We start from the raw sequence: 22,903 nt of genomic DNA on the forward strand, positions 1-22,903 counted from the left end.
TATCGTGCAGCCCAGGGTTCAGTGGAGAAACGCTGCCTTCCTCTGCCCGAGCACACCGCTCGCGGGGCGGGCGCCTCGAGACCGTCTGAAGGGTCAGCGAGCTCGGACGTGCAGCAATGAAGACAGTGTGAGGCGCTGCCTGCTGGCTTGCCGATGCCGGTGGGCTCCGTGAGACGAGGCTGAGCGGAGCGGCTGGGAGCAGCTGACCCAGCCCCTGAGTTGGAGAGCTGGGTCGAGACGGCTCGAGACGGAGCTGCATCTGGCTTCCCCCTCTCGCAGAGAGCCGGATAGGTGACAGCGGAGCAACCGGGAGCCTCGGGGCTTGAGGGAGAAGAAGGGCGGAGGGTCGGCTGGTGGCCCCTGGAACGATCGCCCTGTGACGGCGCCAGGAAGAAAGGAGTTTACTAGCCCCGCCCCCCCCATACGCTCGAAATAAAAAGACAAACAATCACCCATCATTGGAGTTTCATCGTGTTTAACAAACAATCAACTGGAATAGTGGATTTGCCTCAGTACAATTGGGTATAGTGAGTCTGATTTGGTCAGCCTCACTGCAGCCTGACTATCCTGAAGGTATTTACATGCACATTTTTTAACCTCTATCTTGAGCATGCCGGCGCTACACTCTCTGCCCTAAAAGATACAAAACTGTGGTCTGCTTACAAGCTATTCACGCGGCATGGCGATTCTCTTACTTATCTCACTCTCCTTTACCTAAAATGGCGGGGCCCATATACCGGAGCCATAAATCGCCTCCACTGCCCACCGAATGACCGTGAAGCTGCATACCAACGTGGTCACCGGTCACCATAACAGAGATAAGGCTCCCTCCTCGCCTCCTGAACAGCTTGAAATCTAATCTCTCTCCTCCCCTCCTAACAACACAGAGGATGGACTAACTCGACCTGCCCCGGAAAGGGAAACTATCTCTCTAAGGCACATCAACAATAGAGAAAGGACTACTTCTGGCTCCCTATACGCTTCCCTGGTGGCCATCTTTGAATAGTTCACCACTGGAGGGGCCATCTTAGACTAGTCATCCATACCTACTGCCCACACTATACCACTTAGACTTAATGCCCCGCAACCACACAAGCCCCCCACCTCTTCTACCCACGCCTCTTCCGCCATGGAACGCTTGGGCGAGCACACCTACAAAATCATATACCCACCTGAGCTCACCAAAAAAACACCAAACGCTACAAACACAATTTCCTGAAGGCACACCCCGAATTACCGTGTGTGGACACTTACTTTTCACTGACCAACGGAGACACAAACAACTATATCATCTTTTACACTCCACGTAGAGCACAATGGAGGAAAGCGTTCCTCTCCACTCTCACTATACACACCACCAATAAATCCGCTCATGGCCTAACTCTTTCTATCACACCATCCCTAGTCTTCCCAGGCAGAGCCACAATCACCATCTACAACAATGGGACCATTCTACTCCAAGCCACTGATAGGAACCTTGACCGACTAGACAACCTATTCCCTACCTTCTTAGAACACATCGCCAAACGGCGGACCTCCACTCCGCACACATCAAGCTGCACAACTCCCCCCAACACCAATCCTCAAAATAACCCGCCTTGCCCATTGCAACATCGGAATGACATACACCCCTCCCATCCCCCCAGTGTTATAGTTAGTCTCACACCTGACGCTACCCCCCCACTCGCCTCATCCACAGACGAAGATCATTCCCCCTCATACATCCAACTTACCCCCACCCACCCTTCCCCCCATCTCACACCTCATACGAATCTAGCTGAATGCAACACCACCCGGAGTATATCTCCCTCCCCCGCGGCAGATCCTCTTCCCTCTCTACCCCCCCCACTCTCACCCCTCACTCCCCCACACTCCCAACTAGCACCCCAGAACTTGCTTCCTCCCATTCAATAACATCCCCCCTCCTCTCCCCCCATTACTCAGCCCCCGCTTCCTTCTTACCACCCCTATTATCTTCGACCTTCACTCATCCCTCAACTCACCGGCGACAACTTATGCACCCTCCTCCGTTCTTTTGGACCAGGACCGGTAAAACACATAACCTCCACTCACCTCCCCATACCCACTATTCTCACAAATCCCCTTAGGCACCCAACTCTGAGCACCAGAAGCTCTGTCCCAAACAACCTCAGAAAAGTCCCTCTATCGCTAGAACACTCGACCTCCCTTCTCACCCCCAGACTCAAATGCATCCTTCTCAACTGCAGATCGGCCCAGAGACACTCCTCCGACATTGCAGATCTCGTCACATCAATGGATCTTGACCTAGCCATATTGACGGAAACATGGCTAACTGAAGCCTCCGCGCCTATTATGGACATACTAGTTCCCCCTAATTACCACATCATCAGACATGACAGGACCGGCAAGACGGGCGGGGGAATCACTTGCATTTTCAGGAGCAATCTCTCCGTCACCAAAGTCACCTCCCCCTCCCTCACTTCCTGTGAACTCTTCTGCCTCGATATCTCCAGCGAGGTGAAACCAGTATGTGCTCTACATCTCATCTATCACCCGCCGGGGGACAACCCCATCTTTTCTCAACAACTCATGGACACTATCACTTCCAACTTTGGTCGGCAGATCACTCAAATCTACCTGGGTGACTTTAATCTCCATTGGAACGATCAGAAAGACGCAGTGGTGAATAGTCTTAAAACTTTCCTTAATGCGCTTGACTTCACTCAAATTTGCAACAGCCCAACACATGATAAAGGTTCGACACTCGATCTCATCATCGCCAAAGAAGACTCTACCCAATTGGGATCAATCCAACCTTGTGATTGGTCAGATCACCACATCATCACCTTCTTTATCAATGAAAAAGTCAAACCCTCCCCGGCTCAACCCACCAAATGCAAGATCTGGAAAAGGGACATGAAGAAGCTTAACCCTAACTCCCTACCTCCCCACATCTATAGGCTCCTCCTTCCCCCTGATGGCGTCTCTGATGTTCAATCACTGACCGACCTCTACCTCGACTCTATGACCTCTATAATCGACGAAGCCGCCCCACTGCAACTAAAGAGAGTCTCCACCAAGAGCTCGAACCCTTGGTATGACGGCAGACTTAACGAAGACAGGCGTGCTATGCGATCGGCAGAGCGCACTTGGAGAGCTGACCCCTCATCACTACATCGCAAAAAGCTTAAGAACAAGAGGAATGCCTATTTTAGGAAAATCAAACGTGCGAAATCTGACTTCTTTAGCCTCCAGCTTGACCAAGCGAAAAACTGACCAAGAAAATTGTTCGAACTAGTCAAAAGTCAAACAAAGCCGCAACCCTTACAATCAAACAACCCAGCAAGCGGTATCCCACACAGTGAAGACTTTTCCGCCTTCTTCAAGCTGAAGACCGACAACATAAGAACTGATCTCCTCAATGATGTAAGCCAATACCCTGTTCACATCAGAATGTCTAACACTCAGCCTAAAAACAGCGCATCATGGGCTTCCTTCGACATCTACTCTGAAGAAGCAATACACAGACTGCTCGGTACCTTGAAGCCCTCTAATCACCTCACAGACCCCCTACCCGCTAACGCTGTAAAAGACTTCACCACCATGCTCCTCCCACTCTGGACTAAAATCATTAACAGTTCCCTTCAACAAGGTCTCATCCCTGACTCACTCAAGGCGGGGCAAGTCACGCCCATACTCAAGAAACCTACAGCTGACCCGTCGGACCTAAATAATTACCGTCCCATCACAAACATCCCCGCCTTGGCCAAACTGCTGGAAAAATGTGTACAACTCCAACTAACAAAACACATTGACAAGTTTGATCTCCTCAACCCTCATCAATCAGGCTTCCGAGCGAAACACAGCACGGAAACGGCCATGACTCACATAATTGATGACACCCTCCAAATCTTTGATCGCAATGATTCATGCCTCCTCATCCTTCTAGACCTTTCATCAGCTTTTGACACGGTCAAACACGAGAACCTCCTTGAGCTGCTAAACACTAGAATGGGTTTATCCGGGACTGTTCTCAAATGGTTCACTTCCTTCCTACATAACCGGTCTCAGAAGTTCAAGATCAACAATGTGTTGTCCTCGCCTGTGCCAGTAGACTTAGGCGTTCCACAAGGATCCTCCCTTTCGCCCACACTGTTCAACCTCATCATGGAACCACTTGCCACCATGCTCCAAGCATCCAATGTATACTTCCATATGTATGCCGATGATACTCAACTCTACCTAAAGGTACAATCCCCGGATGATATCAAACTCCTGAACTACACTCTTATAAAGACCCAATCGTGGCTGGCCGACAATCACCTCAAACTAAATGCTCTGAAAACTGAGTTCCTTCTGATATCACCCCCTGCGAAAACTACCACCACCCAACTTTGGCTCAACCACCTAACAGCACTCAATGTCCGGCCCACCATCGTGCAACATTTCGTCCATCATCTTGTGTTTTTTGCTGTTCACCCTATGTGGGAAGGGTATGCCCAGACGTGGGTCCCGTGCTCACTAGGCCACTGGAGTCAAGCTATCCTGGCTGAAGGCGGCTGATAGCCAGAAACCGGTCCTAGGATGCTTGATTCCGGTCCAGGGAAGACATGGCTTGGCAGTTCGGGCTGGACTGTTCCCATGAAGCACAGGGTCAAGGCTGATTTGCATATAGCCATGTCTGAACTGGGGTGGCTTGGTGAGCAAAATAACGATGGATTAAACCCAGATCTGTGACTGGGGGTGAATGTTTTGCCATTGTGCAACATTAAGTCCATCTTCTTGTGTTTTTTGCTGTTCACCCTATGTGGGAAGGGTATGCCCAGACGTGGGTCCCATGCTCACTAGGCCACTGGAGTCAAGCTATCCTGGCTGAAGACGGCTGATAGCCAGAAACCGGTCCTAGGATGCTTGATTCCGGTCCAGTGAAGACATGGCTTGGCAGTTAGGGCTGGACTGTTCCCATGAGGCACACGGTCAAGGCTGATTTGCATATAGCCATGTCTGAACTGGGGTGGCTTGGTGAGCAAAATAACGAAGGATTAAACCCAGATCTGTGACTGGGGGTGAATGTTTTGCCATTGTGCAACATTCCGTCCATCATCTTGTGTTTTTTGCTTTTCACCCTACGTGGGAAGGGTATGCCCAGATGTGGGTCCCGTGCTCACTAGGCCACTGGAGTCAAGCTGTCCTGGCTGAAGACGGCTGATAGCCAGAAACCGGTCCTAGGATGCTTGATTCCGGTCCAGGGAAGACATGGCTTGGCAGTTCGGGCTGGACTGTTCGCATGAGGCACAGGGTCAAGGCTGATTTGCATATAGCCATGTCTGAACTGGGGTGGCTTGGCGAGCAAAATAACAATGGATTAAATCCAGATCTGTGACTGGGGGTGAATGTTTTGCCATTGTGCAACATTCCGTCCATCATCTTGTGTTTTTTGCTGTTCACCCTATGTGGGAAGGGTATGCCCAGACGTGGGTCCCGTGCTCACTAGGCCACTGGAATCAAGCTATCCTGGCTGAAGACGGCTGATAGCCAGAAACCGGTCCTAGGATGCTTGATTCTGTTCCAGGGAAGACATGGCTTGGCAGTTCGGGCTGGACTGTTCCCATGAGGCACAGGGTCAAGGCTGATTTGCATATAGCCATGTCTGAACTGGGGTGGCTTGGTGAGCAAAATAATGATGGATTAAACCCAGATCTGTGACTGGGGGTGAATGTTTTGCCATTGTGCAACATTCCGTACATCATCTTGTGTTTTTTACTGTTCACCCTATGTGGGAAGGGTATGCCCAGACGTGGATCCCGTGCTCACTAGGCCACTGGAGTCAAGCTATCCTGGTTGAAGACGGCTGATAGCCAGAAACCGGTCCTAGGATGCTGGATTCCGGTCCAGGGAAGACATGGCTTGGCAGTTCGGGCTGGACTGTTCCCATGAGGCACAGGGTCAATGATGATTTGCATATAGCCATGTCTGACTGGGGTGGCTTGGTGAGCAAAATAACGATGTATTAAACCTAGATCTGTGACTGGGGGTGAATGTTTTGCCATTGTGCAACATTCCGTCCATCATATTGTGTTTTTTGCCGTTCACCCTATGTGGGAAGGGTATACCCAGACGTGGGGCCCGTGCTCACTAGGCCACTGGAGTCAAGCTATCCTGGCTGAAGATGGCTGATAGCCAGAAACCGGTCCTAGGATGCTTGATTCCGGTCAATGGAAGACATAGCTTAGCAGTTCGGGCTGGACTGTTCCCATGAGGCACAGGGTCAAGGCTGATTTGCATATAGCCATGTCTGAACTGGGGTGGCTTGGTGAGCAAAATAACGATGGATTAAACCCAGATCTGTGACTGGGGGTGAATGTTTTGCCATTGTGCAACATTCCGTGCATCCTCTTGTGTTTTTTGCTGTTCACCCTATGTGGGAAGGGTATGCCCAGATGTGGGTCCCGTGCTCACTAGGCCACTGTAGTCAAGCTATCCTGGCTGAAGACGGCTGATATCCAGAAACCGGTCCTAGGATGCTTGATTCCGGTCCAGGGAAGTCATGGCTTGGCAGTTCGGGCTGGACTGTTCCCATGAGGCACAGGGTCAAGACTGATTTGCATATAGCCATGTCTGAACTGGGGTGGCTTGGTGAGCAAAATAACGATGGATTAAACCCAGATCTGTGACTGGGGGTGAATGTTTTGCCATTGTGCAACATTCCGTCCATCATCTTGTGTTTTTTGCTGTTCACCCTATGTGGGAAGGGTATGCCCAGATGTGGGTCCCGTGCTCACTAGGCCACTGGAGTCAAGCTATCCTGGCTGAAGACGGCTGATATCCAGAAACCGGTCCTAGGATGCTTGATTCCGGTCCAGGGAAGTCATGGCTTGGCAGTTCGGGCTGGACTGTTCCCATGAGGCACAGGGTCAAGACTGATTTGCATATAGCCATGTCTGAACTGGGGTGGCTTGGTGAGCAAAATAACGATGGATTAAACCCAGATCTGTGACTGGGGGTGAATGTTTTGCCATTGTGCAACATTCCGTCCATCATCTTGTGTTTTTTGGCATGTTGAGCTTGTCATCTAGGTTGATCCCAATATTTCTTGCATGGTCTGTGGGTGTTGGCCCTAGCTCCAACCACAACTAGGTGGAATCTTGTTGCCAAAGACCAGCCCTTCTGTCTAGTCAGAGCTGAGCTTCAGGCAGTTGGTTCGCATCCAGTCAGCTACCATGGTCATGCAGATGGTGAATTTGGTTCTGGTGGTGTTTGTCTTGTCCAACAGGAAGAAGATGAGTTGGATGGCATTGGCATAGGAGATGATGGTCATGTCTTGTGATCAAATGAAGCTGGCTAGTGGTGTCATGTATGTTTTATAAAGAGTGGGGCTGGGGGATGATCCCTCAGGGGCACTGCATATCATGAAGGTTTTATTACCAACATAGTAAAGTCACAAACTTAAAAATCTATCTATTTAGTCATAAATCACTAATCACGTGATCCCGATGCAGCGCGACCCCCCCCCCCCCGCTCGCTTAGACTGGCCTCTCCTCTCCCCGGATGCTATGCCTTGCTGGTGCCAAACACAAGATGGCCTCCCAGGGCTCCGAAACTCGACCCAAAAATAATGCAAGAAAACTCCTCCTTGGATATGACATCAACGCTGACCACTGCCTGGCCCGAGAAGCAGGTGTAATGTGACCCCCCCCCATGTTCGTCATCGCAACCTCTTCACACCCCAGGTGCTGCACCTCACAACTCCCTGACACCAAGATGGCCACCCGAGGATCAGAACCCATCCAGATAATCGAAAACTTCACCGGTGAGTCACAAAGTCCTCCTACTGTCCTGACCATAACGCTCTCTGCCTTACCCGGAAAACCAACTCAAAGTCTATAGTGCAAAGAGCCCGAACGCTCCAGAGACGGCTCTAGAAACACTTTCCCACCTCTCCTAAAGGGAGTTCTCCCCTCTATCCCACCTAAACACAATGCCTTCCACCATGTCAGCCCATACCACCCCCCTTTCTGCGAAGCACTTAAAACCGCATGGCCTGAACTCCTTCTTGAGCAGTTTCCTGCCTAACCTCTCACCCAAAGCGAAAAAGAACTTTAAACAACACCCTGAATCACTATTCGCGGACACCTACCACTGCTCATCCAAAGGAGAGATAAAAATGGACCTCATTTTGTACACCGAAAGGCCCAAAATTTGGAGCTCCATCCTCAGATCGCAACTCAATGTCTCCAAAATAACCAACACTTCACATAGCTTCAAACTGACACTATCAGCTCCTAACCGCACTAAACGTACTGGTAACACCACTGCGACCATCTACTCCAACTGCACAGTCCTGATACAAGCCAACAGCGACAATCTAGAGTCCTTCGACACCCTCTTCCCATCCCTCCGGACTGCCCCCTTTCCCCCTCCTCTGCTTCCTGCCACTGCCCCTCCCCCGAAGAACCGGACCCGCCACCAGAACTCACCCACCACCCCAGTGCTCCCTAGTAACTACACCCACCATTCGCCACGCAACCTCACCCTCACCACTACCAGAGAGAACAAGACCCCACGACTTACACCCGGCATTCACCCCCTCCCAACCCAAAAGGAACGACCTCAACACACAATCTCTGACTCCCATCCACCTCCCTAATCCCACATGCAATAAAACACTGACACCCCTATACAACCTCAAACACCCTGCGCCCACGGCCCGCCCAAAACTCACACGGGCAACACACCCACAAAAAAGCAACCCAACAACGTAAGTCTCTCCCCCCTCAGGTCTAACATACCTGCCCAGAAAACCCACACTGACTTAGAGACTGAGCAGCGACTCACCCTGCTTGAAACCCAGATAGCAACTATAATCCAGCGTTTTAGCAAAATCCTAGCCAACCTTGCCGTGCTCCATAAACCTCCACATATACCCGCCCTTCCCACCTATACTCAACAAAGGCCCTCAAAGGCCTCCCACCAAAGATGGATTTCTACACCACTCTCCAAGTAGACACAGAGGCCCAAAAGAACCAGAGAGGCAATAGCGGAGAGTGAATTGGCAGACCTTGCCTCCTCATATGACAACCTGATTACTGTCAACCTCCAATCAAAAATCCAGGTGATCACGGGACGAAGCAGAGACCAGACCCTTCTGAAATCCTCCAGACCCCTGGCCACCCGCACTATCATGCCCACGGCCCCCAGTGAGAAGAAACCCAAAACAGAGATAACCCCTACCAACTGCATGTTCATAAACTGCAGATCAGCCACCGAGCATACCACAGAGCTAGCGGAATCCATCCTCACTCATGACATAGACAGCATTCATCACTGAAACCTGGCTAAATGACTCCTCCGTACCTCTTCTTGTCCCCCCAGGCTTTACAAACACCACCAAAGATAGAAAAGACCAAAGAGGAGGAGGCATAGCAATCATCCACCACAAAACTATTTCTATGATGGAAATAGACTTTTTGAACTACAACACCTTTGAATGCCTAACCGTCAACATTAACACTAGCAACAACAAAACACTAATCTGCCACCTTATCTACCACCCTCCAGGCAACACTACCACATTCACTGAACACCTGTCTGACCTGATTGCCCACTGCTCTCTCCGAGATGCAAACAATTTAATTCTGGGCAACCTCAACCTACACTGGAATGAAGAAAACAACATGCTAATCCAGAAGCTGAATGAGGTGCTATACGATCACAACCTTACCCAACACTGCATAGAGGAAACACACAACAAAGGAGCAATCCTAGATGCCATTATCGCCAAACGCGACACAATCACGATAAACCACACCCTACCCATGTATTGGTCAGATCACCACTTAATCATTTTCCACCTCACACAACCGACCACTCTCCAGCCCCCCACCCAAGACCCTCCAAAATGGACCAGAAACCTCACTCATATCAACATCAATGACCTTGAAGAAAGGGTTAACTCTCTCCTCACCTCCTCCGCGGATGATCTATCCACCACTGAACACACTGCCCAGTACAACACAACCTTGACTTCCATTCTAGATCAAGTAGCCCCACTGAAATAAAAAAAACAGGAACATCCCATCTAGATCTGGTTCAACACGGATATTAATAATGAAAGGAGACAACTTAGAGCTGCAGAAAGACTATGGAGGAGCAACCCCTGCGCAAGCCTACTCGAACAACTCAAAGCAGCCCAAAGGAAGAACGTAAAACACATCAGCAGTGAGAAATGCTCCATTTTCTGCTCGGCTCTGGACAACACAAAAAATAGATCCAACGAACTGTTTAAAATCATCAAGCAACAAACCTCCAAGCCCCTCGAATCCTCAACACAGGCCTCCAAAGATCTGTACAAAAACTTTGCCGTCTTCTTTGAAGAAAAAATCACCAAGATTGAGCTCTCACTAGACATCAATGCCAACCCCACCTGCTTGCCCCCAGTGACAAAAGACAGCACGCGCATGCACCAAAACATGGAAGTCCTTCGACCCCATCCCAGAAGCCGAGATCCTCAAGCTGATATCCACCGCCAAACCCGCCTCCCACGTCCTTGACCCGATACCCACCCAACTGACCAAAAAATGTAAACTCTCCATAGCCACTTTCTGGTACAGAATCTGGAAACTGGCATCATACCTGAATGCCGTCAAAGTTGGCCAAGTCAAGCCACTACTAAAACAAAAAGGCCAGGACCTAAATAACTTCAGACCCATCTCCAATCTCCCCCTCCTATCCAAAATACTAGAAAAATGAGTCCTCTTGCAACTGACTCAGCACATGGACAACATCAATCTTCTGGACCCCCACCAATCTGGGTTCAGAAAAGGCTATAGCACTGAGACCCTCATCCTCAACATCACAGACGATATCCACAAATACCTCGATGCCGATCAATCCTGCCTACTCATTCTCCTGGACCTAACGGCAGCCTTTGACACGGTTAATCACCAACTACTCATCAAGGCTCTACAAGAGAGGGTAGGTGCTGGTGAGGTGGTCCTACGCTGGTTCTCCTCCGTCTTTCACAACCCCTAAACGGATAAAAATCAAAAACTTTACTTCCAACCTACACCCGGTTAGCAGAGGCGTCCCACAAGGCTCAGTGCTCTCACCACAACAGTTCAACACATACATGGAACCCCTCACCACCATTCTTAAAAATGCCAACATCCCTTTCCACCTTTATGTGGATGACACCCAGATCTATCTAGAAACCTCCTCCTTAGATGACATCTCCAACAAACAAGAGAATCCTCAAATTGCAGAATGGCTAAAAGGGATGGATGCTCTCAACGGGAATCTCACTCTGGCAAACTCAGTAAAATCACTAGGAATCACCCTAGACCCAAAACTCGACATGGCCAAACACATCAAAATCTCCGCCAAGAGTGCCTTCCTCAATCTGAAGCTACTTAACAAAATTAAACCATTCATCCCTACCAAAATATTCAAACAAGTCACCCAAGCACTGGTACTATCCAGACATGACTATGGGAATGCAACCCTCACTGGTACAACAAAATCCCACCTAGCTCCCCTCAAAACTACACTCAATGCAGCAGCCAGAATGGTCACTGGAATTAAGAAATACAATCACATTTCACCAGCACTCAGAGAACTGAAGAGGCTCCCAGCCGAACTACGTGTCAGCTTCAGAACTTCCTGCCTCACACACAAAGCCCTACACACAGGAAAACCCGACTACCTGGCTGCAAAACCCAAGAGGGCTGGTCAGACTAGAAACCTCAGGAGCTCTAATACCCTACTTCTCATCCCTATGAAAACACGCAAACAAAGAACGCTGCAAAATCTGGAACTCACTCCCAGCACATATCATAACTATCACGTCCTTCCCTAAATTAAAAAAACACCTAAAAGTCCCCTTTCGGGGGCGTGGGCAAGCAGCGGACCGCAGTGGCGGCCTAATCCATCTGCTCCATTACCCGTGACTCCCCTGCATCTATCTGTCGACATAATCTGCAGTCTAAAGGAAGCAAACTGCAGCGGAAGGTAGGCGGGACCGCAGTCTGTAGTTCCCGTGCTCCAACGTTCCTGCTGGCGGCCATTACATGCCCCGCACAGATTGGACCTGTGGAGAAGTTGCAGCGGGGACTAGGAGTGTCGCTAGTAGCCGGAGGAGTAGCCAGTAAGAGTGGATCAATGCAGCGGCGAGTCCCGGGGCCAGAGTCGTGACCCGTGCAAAGTCTGAATTGTCCGGCTTGCACAATGTATGTATGTATGTATAGGCTTTCTTTTATAGCGCTTAACTGTCACCCAACGGGCATCCTGGTGCTTAGACTGTTATGACACATACATGAAAGTTTCCAGCAGCAGAGGAAGTTACCGTATCCTAGGGAACAAATGTGTCTTTAAGGCCTTATTAAAGGAAGAAAGATCTCCCAGGCCCCTCAAACCTAATGGAAGTGAATTCCATAGTCTTGCAGCCGTAAACCTAAAAGATCGACCACCCATCCGGGATCTCAGAATCTTAGGCACTACTACCAGGTAGGCCGAGGCCGAGTGGAGTGGTCTAGACGGGTGATACCAAGAAAAAAGATCCTGCAAAGGGGACGGCCCTTGTCCGTGCAGAGCCCTGAATACCAGACACAACGCTTTGAAATCAATGCGCTGAGGAACTGGCAGCCAATGAAGGTCCCTAAGTGCTATGGCCGAGGAGTCCATGCGTCGGCGCGAAAGGGCTAGTTTGGCAGCGAAATTCTGTACACGCTGCAGCTTTCTCACCAAAGTAGCCGGCGCCCCCAGAAGTAGCGCGTTACAGTAGTCGTGCCTACTTAAAATTATGCTCCGCACTACCTCTGGTCTAGCCTGTGCAGGGAGCATGGGTAAGATCTTCCGAAGCGAGCAGAGTAATGCCATACAAGTGGCCACCATTTTGTTCACTGATGCATCCAGCTGCAGGCTGGAGCTGAACATCACCCCCAGATTTCGAACAGATTCAGCAGGCGCACTGGTACCTAGAAAGTCAGGCGGCCAGAACTCCTGTGGGAGAGGTCTAGAAGTACGGTCCGAGGAGCAATGTAGCACCTCGGCTTTGGCACTGTTGAATTGAAGGGAGTTGTTACCCAACCATTCTGCTGTGGTGCTCATGCAACGATGGAAGACCTCCTGTGATACCGCCTCCTTACCCTCAAACGAAAAGATAAGTTGGGTATCGTCGGCATAGTTGGTGACTGTTATGCCGAAAGATTTTACCAACCCGATCAGGGGGCGGAGGTAAAGATTGAATAAGATGGGGCTAATGGCCGACCCTTGAGGTACGCCCTGTCCCACCCTCCTGATGTTTGATTTAAAGGGTGGGAGTGCAACTACCTGGTGTCTGTTATCAAGATAAGACACCAGCCAGTCAAGGGCCTGGCCGGATACCCCAACCTCCGCCAATCTCCTGATCAAGATCGCATGGCTGACCGTATCGAACGCGGCCGACATGTCGAGCAACACTAGAAAGGCCGCTCGACCCTGCCGATTCTGTCCCATGGGCTGGTCTAAAGCCAAACTGGGCAACATCCAAACAACCCGTGGTCTCATAAATGTTGGCAAGATGTTTTGTAACCAGTTTCTCGAGAATCTTAATTGGAAATGGCAACAGGGAGATCGGCCTATAGTTGGCTGGGCAGACGGGGTCCAGGCTTTCCTTCTTTAGCAATGGAGAAACCACCGTCAGTTTCCAGCAGTCCGGGACCCGTGCCAACCTGAAGGACTGAAAACAAATAGTAAAAAGCGGGGAAAAAAGTTCTTCCCGGAACAGTTTCCAGAATTTTGGTGGAAGAGGATCAGGCGGCGAGCCCGTGGTCACACCGTCAGCCAACCCGCAAATGTCCTCATAGGACGGCAAGGGGAAATTGTTCAACCCGGCCAGCTTGGCACCCCCCTTCGTGGTCTCCGACAAAGTGGAATATTGCACAAATTGAGAAGCAAGGCTCAATGACGGGGCAAGATTGTTTAAGATGGTAGCAATCTTGTCCTCAAAGGCCTGTGCCAAAGAGTCACAGAGAGCTTGAGAGGCCGGGATGTCTTTCCTAGTGCAGGCTGGGTGAGCCAGGTCTTTAACGATTTTAAATAAGACCTGAGATTTGTTTACAGCTGCCTTCAGCGATTCTTCTAGAAAGCTGGCTTTGGCCAGCTTAATCTGGACTTTATAGGACGCCAATGCCTGTTTAAAGAGGACTCTATCTGATTCCAGGTATCGCTTTCTCCAGGCACGCTCAGCCTGTTTGCACTGGAGCTTGAGTTGCCGAAGTTCTCCTGTATACCACAGCAATGCTACGGAGGCACAATCACAGATAGCCAGTGAGACAGAAGGGGCACAGCTGCAAAGTGTTTTTTGGGAGTGATTGTTGCTGCCTGTTTGAGGCCCCTGCCCCCACGCTGCAGCTTCAGTACTCGGAGAACTGGGGAGTTGATCGGGGTGGAAGGGCCCCTCCGGCCCTGACATGTCCTTGTAGTAAGCCTGAAATACCCCACCGTAATAAGCTGAATCGGGGTGAACTTCGCCATATATCCAGGGGTGCATGATCTGGGCTGTATGACCACCAGCAGCTGCACAGAGTGAACAAAGTGACACCACTCACTGAATACAACGGCGGCTCCGAGGCAGAACGGTGAGTACATCCCGCCATCTTGGGTGCCACTCGCCAGACAGCAACGCCGGCTTGAACGTCCAGAACCTAAGTAACACCCGTTGGCTCCCAAGCCCCAGGGACCAACGAGACCTGCTTTGCACTATACGAGTCACAGGCAGATATAATCATGGACAGGGTCAAGCCTACTAGGTCAAAGGGCTCCAAGAACGTCCAGACCAATAGACTTGACCGCTACACCTTTTCCAAAGAATCGCCACAGGACTCAAACACCAGGAGTAAATCAGTGATCAACGCTGCGAATGAAAGTCCAAATTTAACCCTTAAAGATGTCATGGCAGCTATCACTAACTTAAAGACCTCCCTAGAGCACTTGATGGACACCCTTTCCATCGATGTCAACCTAATTCGTGCTGATCTTACGAAATTGAATGAAAAGGTCAAGCAGGTCAAAATGACAGCAACAACCCTATTTGGAGACATCTCACAGGCTCAGAGTGACATTCAGAACCTTCAATCGTTCCGTAAATTCACCACACTCAAGTTGGATGATTATGAAGGGCGACTCCGACGTAATAACCTACGCATTTTGGGAGTGCCGGAGAAAGCGGAGGGGTAGGCGCTGGATTTATTTGTGGAAGATCTCATCCTCAAGCATCTGCAACCCAAAGGCCTCAGTAAGTTTTTTGTCATCAAGACGGCACATTGGGTTCCAGGGGGCGCCCCAGGCCAGGGGCTCCTCCACGCCCCATCTTGGCACGAGGCCTCAACTTCTGGGATGGAGATGTTATCCTACAAACTGCTAGAACAGTGCCGCCACTCCACTTTGACAACGCTGTCATCCCGGACTTTACACAAATGGTACAGAAGCATAGGAGATCCTTTCTGGTGGTGAAGAAGACTCTCTGAGAAAGGGGGTTTAAATATGCAATGCTCTTCCTGGTGTGCCTTCTCATGGAGTCTGAGGTGCGAGCCTGATTTTTTGAGAATCCAGAGGCGGCAACTGAATGGCTGGAGATCCAGGTGCATAGTCTCACCGACGGCCACCGCAACAGCGATGACCCGGCCTCTCGCTCACGGGACTGAGTGAACATGACCTGCAAACTGACACCCAAGGACATGCAAGACACCATGGGACTAAGATTCAGGTATGGGGGCTCGATGATAGTGGCTAGTCGACTGAAAGATCTTCTCTGGAGCCAGCTACCTGACACGTTTTCTAAGAATAGCACTTCTTTTGAGGACAACAATCCGAACCTTGTATAGGGGAGCATAGGGGACCTGGACAAGGCACCCCACATTTTTCTACCTTTAGTTCTTTGCTAGGGCAACAGGCACTCTGCTAGTTCTTAATGGGCAGTTCCGTGCCCATAGTGCAGGGAAGCAGGGAGGGGGGTTGTTGGGAGGGGGAATGTTGTAATGTTTTGTTTTTTGTTTTGTATCGACAGAGCATTTAGACCTCGGTATGGAGGCCACGGACATCTTAGTCTACAGATTTGAAATGTACATATAGTTTGTTGTTTCGACAACACTGACATGGGTTACAGAGCAGGAACGACTTCCATGCATCAATACTGATCGGCACACAGTGGGAGATAGGGGTTAGAGTTCTCAGCTGGAATGTGAACGGACTGGGGGACAAGATCAAACGTGGCATGGTCAACCACTTCATCAGGTGCAGACCCCAGACGTCATCCTCCTACAGGAAACACACCTTATTGGGAACACGTGCAAGGCACTAAACAGGGGAGGGTATAGGTTGGTGGCACATGCCGGCTTCACTACTGGGTCATGAGGGGTGGGCATATTAACCAAAAATTAATTTCCTTTCACTGTGCAAGCCACATGGTCTGACAGACAGGGTAGCTATATTGGGGTCTCGGGTATGTGAGAGGGAAATATGGTCACATTTGTATCAGTGTATATTCCCCCGGCCTCCAGAATGAGGCATTCAAAGACCTGGGTACTATACTCTTGTCGCTCCCTGTAGGCCTCCTAGTGATAGGAGGAGAATTTTACGCAGTGCTGTCTGGAACACTCAACCATTATCCACCGCAGACCCACACAGAAGTGGTTACCGGACTTTCTCGAGTCCATGGGACTGATAGATAGCTGGAGGACACAATACACTCATTTGTCAGGAGCCCATCGTAGTCTATCTCGTATTGACTACATCCTAGTCCCAGGGGCGCAGGCATTCAACATCCAGGAGGTTCGTCACTTGGGTAGAGGCATCTCAGACCACTCTCCGGTCTGGACGACGGTGGTTCTAGGTCAAATGAGCGCCAGGAAGATAGCCCCAATTAACTCATGGTATCTGAGGGACCCAGACACCCAGAAGAAGATAGCCCAATTTACAGACAACTACTTTCAGGACAACGTGGGGACTGTTGACTCAGCTCAGACGTTATGGGAAGCTTTTAAAACAGTTATTTGTGGGGAAACTCTGTCCCTGATTGCGGGAAAGAAAAGGACAGGCTGGCGGATCTAGTGCAAGCAGAGGAAGAGCTATTGAAAGAGGAAGAAGAATTAGGCCAGGAACTGACACCCGAAAGACTACATCTCCTTAAACTGAAACAAGACAATTTTAAAAGCATAGCAGAGGACAGAGCCAGGGCGCAGGGCAGACGTGCAGAGCAGAATCTATGAACATGGCGATAAGGCGGGGAGACTAGTTGCGTGGCTAGATAGGAGGGAATGGGCGGCCCGCCTGGTGCCGGAGCTACAAGGAGAAGGCTTCATCCCCATAACTGGCCCGCAGGAAATAGCTGACAAATTTGCAGATTACTATTGGATGGTGTATCGCACCACTGGTAAACACTCAGATGATGACAATAGTGAATTGCTTAGGAATACTAGGCTTCCCACCCTCTCGGATAAAGACAGTAAATATCCCCTTTGATCAACGGGTTACAAATATCGTAGTCATTCATAAGGAGGGAAAACGCAAAACTAGCTGTGCGTCCTATAGACCAATATCGCTGCTAAACGCAGAACCTAAGGTCCTCGCAAAACTATTAGCTACGCGCTTGATAAAAGTTATTAGTACACTAGTGCACCCCGACCAGTCAGGCTTCATGCCGCACCGCAATACCGCCCTTAATCTATGCCGCCTGCATGGTGTTCTGGGCAGAGTACTAACCATACTTGAACCCGCGATATTGGTATCCCTAGACGCCACCATGGCAGTTGATATGGTTGAAAGGCCTTATCTCTTCGCCGTGCTGGACAAGCTGGGGTTTGGTCCTGTCTTTACGGACTGGGTCCGGCTGTTATACTCCAGCCCCATGGATCAGGTTGTTGTGAACAACCGCAAGTCTCCAGCTTTCCATCTGAGCTGTGGCACATGCCAGGGGCGCCCTCTGTCTCCGCTCCTCTTCGCATTAGACTTGGAGCCCCTAGCGGCTTGGATCCGTAGGGCTCAAGTTATTTGCGGGATGCGGTGGTCCCCTGGTTTGGAAGATAAGATATCGGTATACGCAGACGATATTCTGCTATATCAGAAGAGCCTCCTTGACTGGACTCCTTGACATTCTCGCGATATTTGGGAGGTACTCCGGTTTTACCATAAACTGGCCAAAATCTGTGGTCTATGTTCTACAGGAAAAATCACCCACCCTCCTGAGGGGCTGCCCAATTCAAATAGCGACGGAAGGCTTCCGCTACCTTGGCATCTTCATCACGCTGAACTCGGAGCTCCCATTTGCCCGCATCTAGAGCCACCTATACGAAGGCTGAAAAGTGACGTCAAGCACTGAAAGTCCCTACCCCTCTCATTGTTAGGGAAAAGTGGTCCTTTTCAAAATGATGGCACTGCACCACTTCCTGCACACTCTCCAAAATGTGATGGGCCCAGTTTCCGCATCTTATTTCAAAGAAATATAGAACCTTCAAAGAGATCTCCAATGGGATGGTAAGCCCCGAATTGCCCTAACTAAATTGACCCTCAATTGGTATGACAGGGGCATGAGGCTCCCTAATATTAGGAAGTATTAATGGGCGTCCCATCTCGCAGCTATCAACTATGGGATTTATGGTCGATCAGATGACCCCGAATATGCCATGGATAGATGGTTACTCCCAGGGGGGAGTACGGGAGAGCGCTATATGCCAGGCCCCGCAGGTACCATTTCACAGGACCGACTGAACATTCAATCCATGTTTGGCATGAGGCTAACAAACAGTTGGGATGGGACCTTATTAGAATCTCACAGATCAAAGATGTCTGGGTAAGGAGACTATTCTTTCTTTCGCCTCCCTCCAACAGCAGTACCGCCTGGCGGATATCGAATATTATCGGTATCTTCAAATATGGCATGCCTTGCTCACCCAGGCTGTCAGCAACTCCACACTTCCGGAGGCCTCCCCCTTGGAGGACAGACTACTGGATGGACACCTCCCTGAGAAAACCATCTCCCTGTTCTATAATAAACGGATTAATAATATGGAAGATCCATTACAGTCATTGAAGGAGAACTGGGCTAGTGATGGTTTGGAACTGGATGAGGAAGATTGGCAGGAGGCGGTCTCCTCCCCGAGAGAAGATGCAGTCCAGGCAAGGTTACGCTTGGTACAGCTCAAAATATGACATAGGATTTACATCACAGGGCTGTGCTTGGTACGAATGGCCAGAGCAGAAAACGAGGAGTGCAGGCAAGGGTGCGGGGAAACCGGAACCTTTATACACATTTTATGAGATTGTGCACACATACAGTCTTATTGGCAAGCCATACACCACATGCTACGGGAGGTACTCCATATTGACCTCCAGCTCGAGGCTCGCAGGTGTCTACTAAACATTTGGAAACCTACGGATCTCACCGCGTACACTACACATTGGGCAACTCTGGCATTCATTTTTGTCAAGCAAAGCATTAGTAGCGAAAACTTCTTTTAAAATCCGGGCAAGCATATGCCCAGAACGCGGTACTTTGAGACCTACAGTTACTCCTTGCACATGCATCAGAGTTTCCCTCTCACATGGGTTCATCACATGATTATTACGCAGTATTAGTTTGCACATGCGCAAGACGATTTTCGGTTTCAAGCGGGATCTCAGTTACGCAGCGAATTATTCCTTGTTATTTAAGCAAGCAGAAAGCCTTTTTCCCGTATATGTATGTCGTGTATATATTAATTCTCTTTTCATTTTTCTATTTCTACTTGTTGTTACTTGTTAACGAGAGGTTGATTCGAGCAAGTTTCTTTTCTTCTAATCCTTGCTCCATCAGCTGTTTGAGTAGTGTTTCACCCCCTCAACCCGTAACCAAACATCTTACAGCATTGATATTGTGAACTACAATGTTTTTACATTCATCCACATATCAACATGTTGTTATTACAAAATAAAAACATAAAAATGGCGCATGTAAACATACTTATAGGGGCACTGCTCAGTACTCTTCATCCATTGGAATTTCCAACTGTAACTGAAATTTTTTCTCTTTCCACCGCAACAAAAAACAGGGGGCAAGGGGGCAGTCCACTTGAGCCAATGTCTCGCTTGAACTGTGGGTAATGTTTTTTTCGTGCTGACGTGTGCACATCCACCTAAAATGAAGTGCGTTTCAGAGTCCAGGGATGTGTCCCAAGGTTTTACTTTCTCAATGTTTTTCCCTTTCCTTTCCTTCCTTTATCATTTTTTTTATTTTTTGTAATTCTTCTTGTACATATAAATAATATTTTCAGATAACAGTAATTCAAATCTAATAGTATCTTTTTGCATCAATAAGAATCATAATTTGTTTTGACTGCATTAAAACTAAAACAGAATTCTAAACCAGTTTCAAACATGCCAGCCTGCAAGAATGCATCACTTCTGTTCTGTTTAAACAAACTATAATGTGGTTTTTTTTCAATTACAATTTTGCATTGGTAGAATATGGCTGACATGTTTAGGCAACTTTTTTGCTTATAGTTTTGTGGCCTATGCTAGCAATAATACTTTTTGAAAAAGATACACCTGCATGCTTCAGCCAGATCGATTGGCTTCGCCAGTGCTTGTTTAACTGGTGATTCTTACCATTGTTGCATTCTTCTGCAAATACGAAAAGAAACAAGAAAAAACAATGTGCAAGGCATTTTGTTTCCTGTCTTGTATTCCTAAGAGAGAATAGGATTAGCATGCCAAATGTTTAAACATGTGGTAATAGGAAGTAACATAATGAATAATTAAAAATACATAAATACATTATTAATAATGTATAGTTCCTCAAGCTATATTCAATGTAAAGGCAGCAAACAGTAGCCTATAAACGTAATTTAATTTTCCTGGATGCGGTTACAGTACAAGGGAATAACATTTCAGTCATAAATATGGAAATGTGTTTTTGCAAATCTGGATGCCCTGTATGAACATAAGACTCTGTGCTTTAAAAGTGTTTTAGTGTATATTTCATTTGCACAATCTGATCTAATAAAAAGTATTTTTTTCTTACTCCAGAAACAACAGAAAACTCGCAGCTGGGGAGGCAGCAGTTGTGAGGAATCGTAAAGTAGAGGTGCCATTAAACAGGTAAACGTGTATTAAAAACTACAGGACTCTGAACTTCGAAGTATTCTAATTCAGTGGACATAACATGCAAAAAACAAAGAGCATAATTGTTTGTTTTATATTGAAGGTTTGATTTGGGGCTATGATGTGTTAAATGTCCTGTTATTCACATTTATATTGGATTTTTCACCTCTGTAATCGCCGGTTGGTTTAAATTGCACAGTAATCTGCAATTGTATAACTAGTGCTAGGGACACGCTAGGGACGAGCTATGGAAACATGATGCAAGATGACAGGAAATTAAAAAATAAGGTTCATGTTTACTAGAAAATGTTGGAGGCACACCAAATCTGCATTTACTAAAATAAGGAGAACCCCTGTGTTTTCCCTAGCCCTGGTGCTAAAATTAGCTGCCTAGCACAAACGCAGACACCCTTGCACTGTAGTGCAAGGGTGCCTGCATTGCAGGGAATGACTGTTTATGTGCAGAAAGGTGTCCCTTCCTGCACATAAACAATCAATAATGGCAATGTGTTACTTCTATGTATGCTGCATTCTGCGGCACACATAGAAGTAGCAAATCGTCATTATTTTAAAATTATTTATGGGCAGGAATAAACATCTTCCTATATATAAACAATCATTCATGGATTTTTGCACTTTCGATGTGTGGCAAAATGCAACAGACATAGAAAAAACAAAAATGTGGCGAAATAAAAGCATTTCTCCTAGTGGGCTATTCTGCTCTTGCATGGAGTTAGTTTTTGTAAATCTGGGGTAGCGTCAAAAAGCAATGAATGTTGCGGTGGAATGCCCACAGCAACACCCATAGCATCCCCTTTGCCACGGAGGAATGCAGCTGAAAGGGGTATATTTGCTTTGTAGCATTAAGCCTTGCTAACTAGCTTAGCTCCATCTTGAAAAACCTGAAAATGGGGCTACGCCACTGGAGCATCAAAAACGTGATGCTCCGGGGTTGATAGGGACATGTAAATATGCCCCTGAGGCCCAGATTCTCAAAGGTTATGCGTCGGTTTAACATCATTTTTGTAACGCTAACCTGACACTAAACCTATTTGGGGATTTACAAACCCACGCTAATTGGCATTAGCATTGGTTTGTATGTTAAAGTACCACAAAGCAGCTCGAAATGCTGCTTTGCATTACTTAGCTTTGAGTATACGTTACATGGGTGGTACATAGGCGCTCCCATGCAACCACCCATGCTTTTTGATGCCAAATCCTATCTGCTAATATTAGTAGACAGGGTTTAGTGCCGAAAATGAATGCGACTGGGCAGCAGGCATTACAAGGAGACATGTTTTCATTTCTTTTCCTACTTTGCTTCCATGCTGCAATGTGCAGCAAACCTACAAACTTACAAAGAAGGAAAAGGTTTTAAACTTGTCTAGGCATAGTATTTTTTACAGGAAGGATCCCTTCCTGTACAAAACCTATGCTAGACTCAGCCAAGCACTCTATCACTATGACGGTAAGGTTTTTGCGTGGCGCACGGCAGCTGAAATCAGCACCAACGCTTGGGAGAGGAAGGAGAGTGTCATATCTCTGTGAACATGGCGCTTTCCTGCACTCTCCCTTTCTTGCAACACAGTGCAGCCTCTTTGGGTGCTGTGCTTCATTGCATGACAACTTTCAGAATATGAGCCAAAGGGGTCTATTTATTAGGATTTAACATTGTGTTTGTGTCACAAATGTGGCGCAAAACACCACGAAATATTTTTTTACTAATTTGCTTTCCAGCGCTAAACTTGTTTGCACTGGAAAACACTTGAAAGTAGCGCTGTTTTGTATTACTTAGCGCCAAGGGAGCGTA

The 22,903-nt window shown here is 48.3% G+C and overlaps 1 protein-coding gene across 1 annotated transcript in view; it reads left to right on the forward strand.

Annotated features, from left to right (window-relative positions):
• CLNK (cytokine dependent hematopoietic cell linker) overlaps positions 1 to 22,903 on the forward strand; it is a 1,039,166-nt gene that overhangs the window by 71,791 nt on the left and 944,472 nt on the right. Inside the window, exon 3 of the mRNA XM_078678887.1 lies at positions 21,019 to 21,090. Within this exon, the coding sequence (XP_078535013.1) occupies positions 21,019 to 21,090 (72 nt within the window). The remainder of the gene's footprint in view (positions 1 to 21,018; positions 21,091 to 22,903) is intronic.

This window comes from Lissotriton helveticus, chromosome 2_2 (genome assembly GCF_964261635.1).
Source record: "Lissotriton helveticus chromosome 2_2, aLisHel1.1, whole genome shotgun sequence".
NCBI lineage: Eukaryota > Metazoa > Chordata > Amphibia > Caudata > Salamandridae > Lissotriton > Lissotriton helveticus.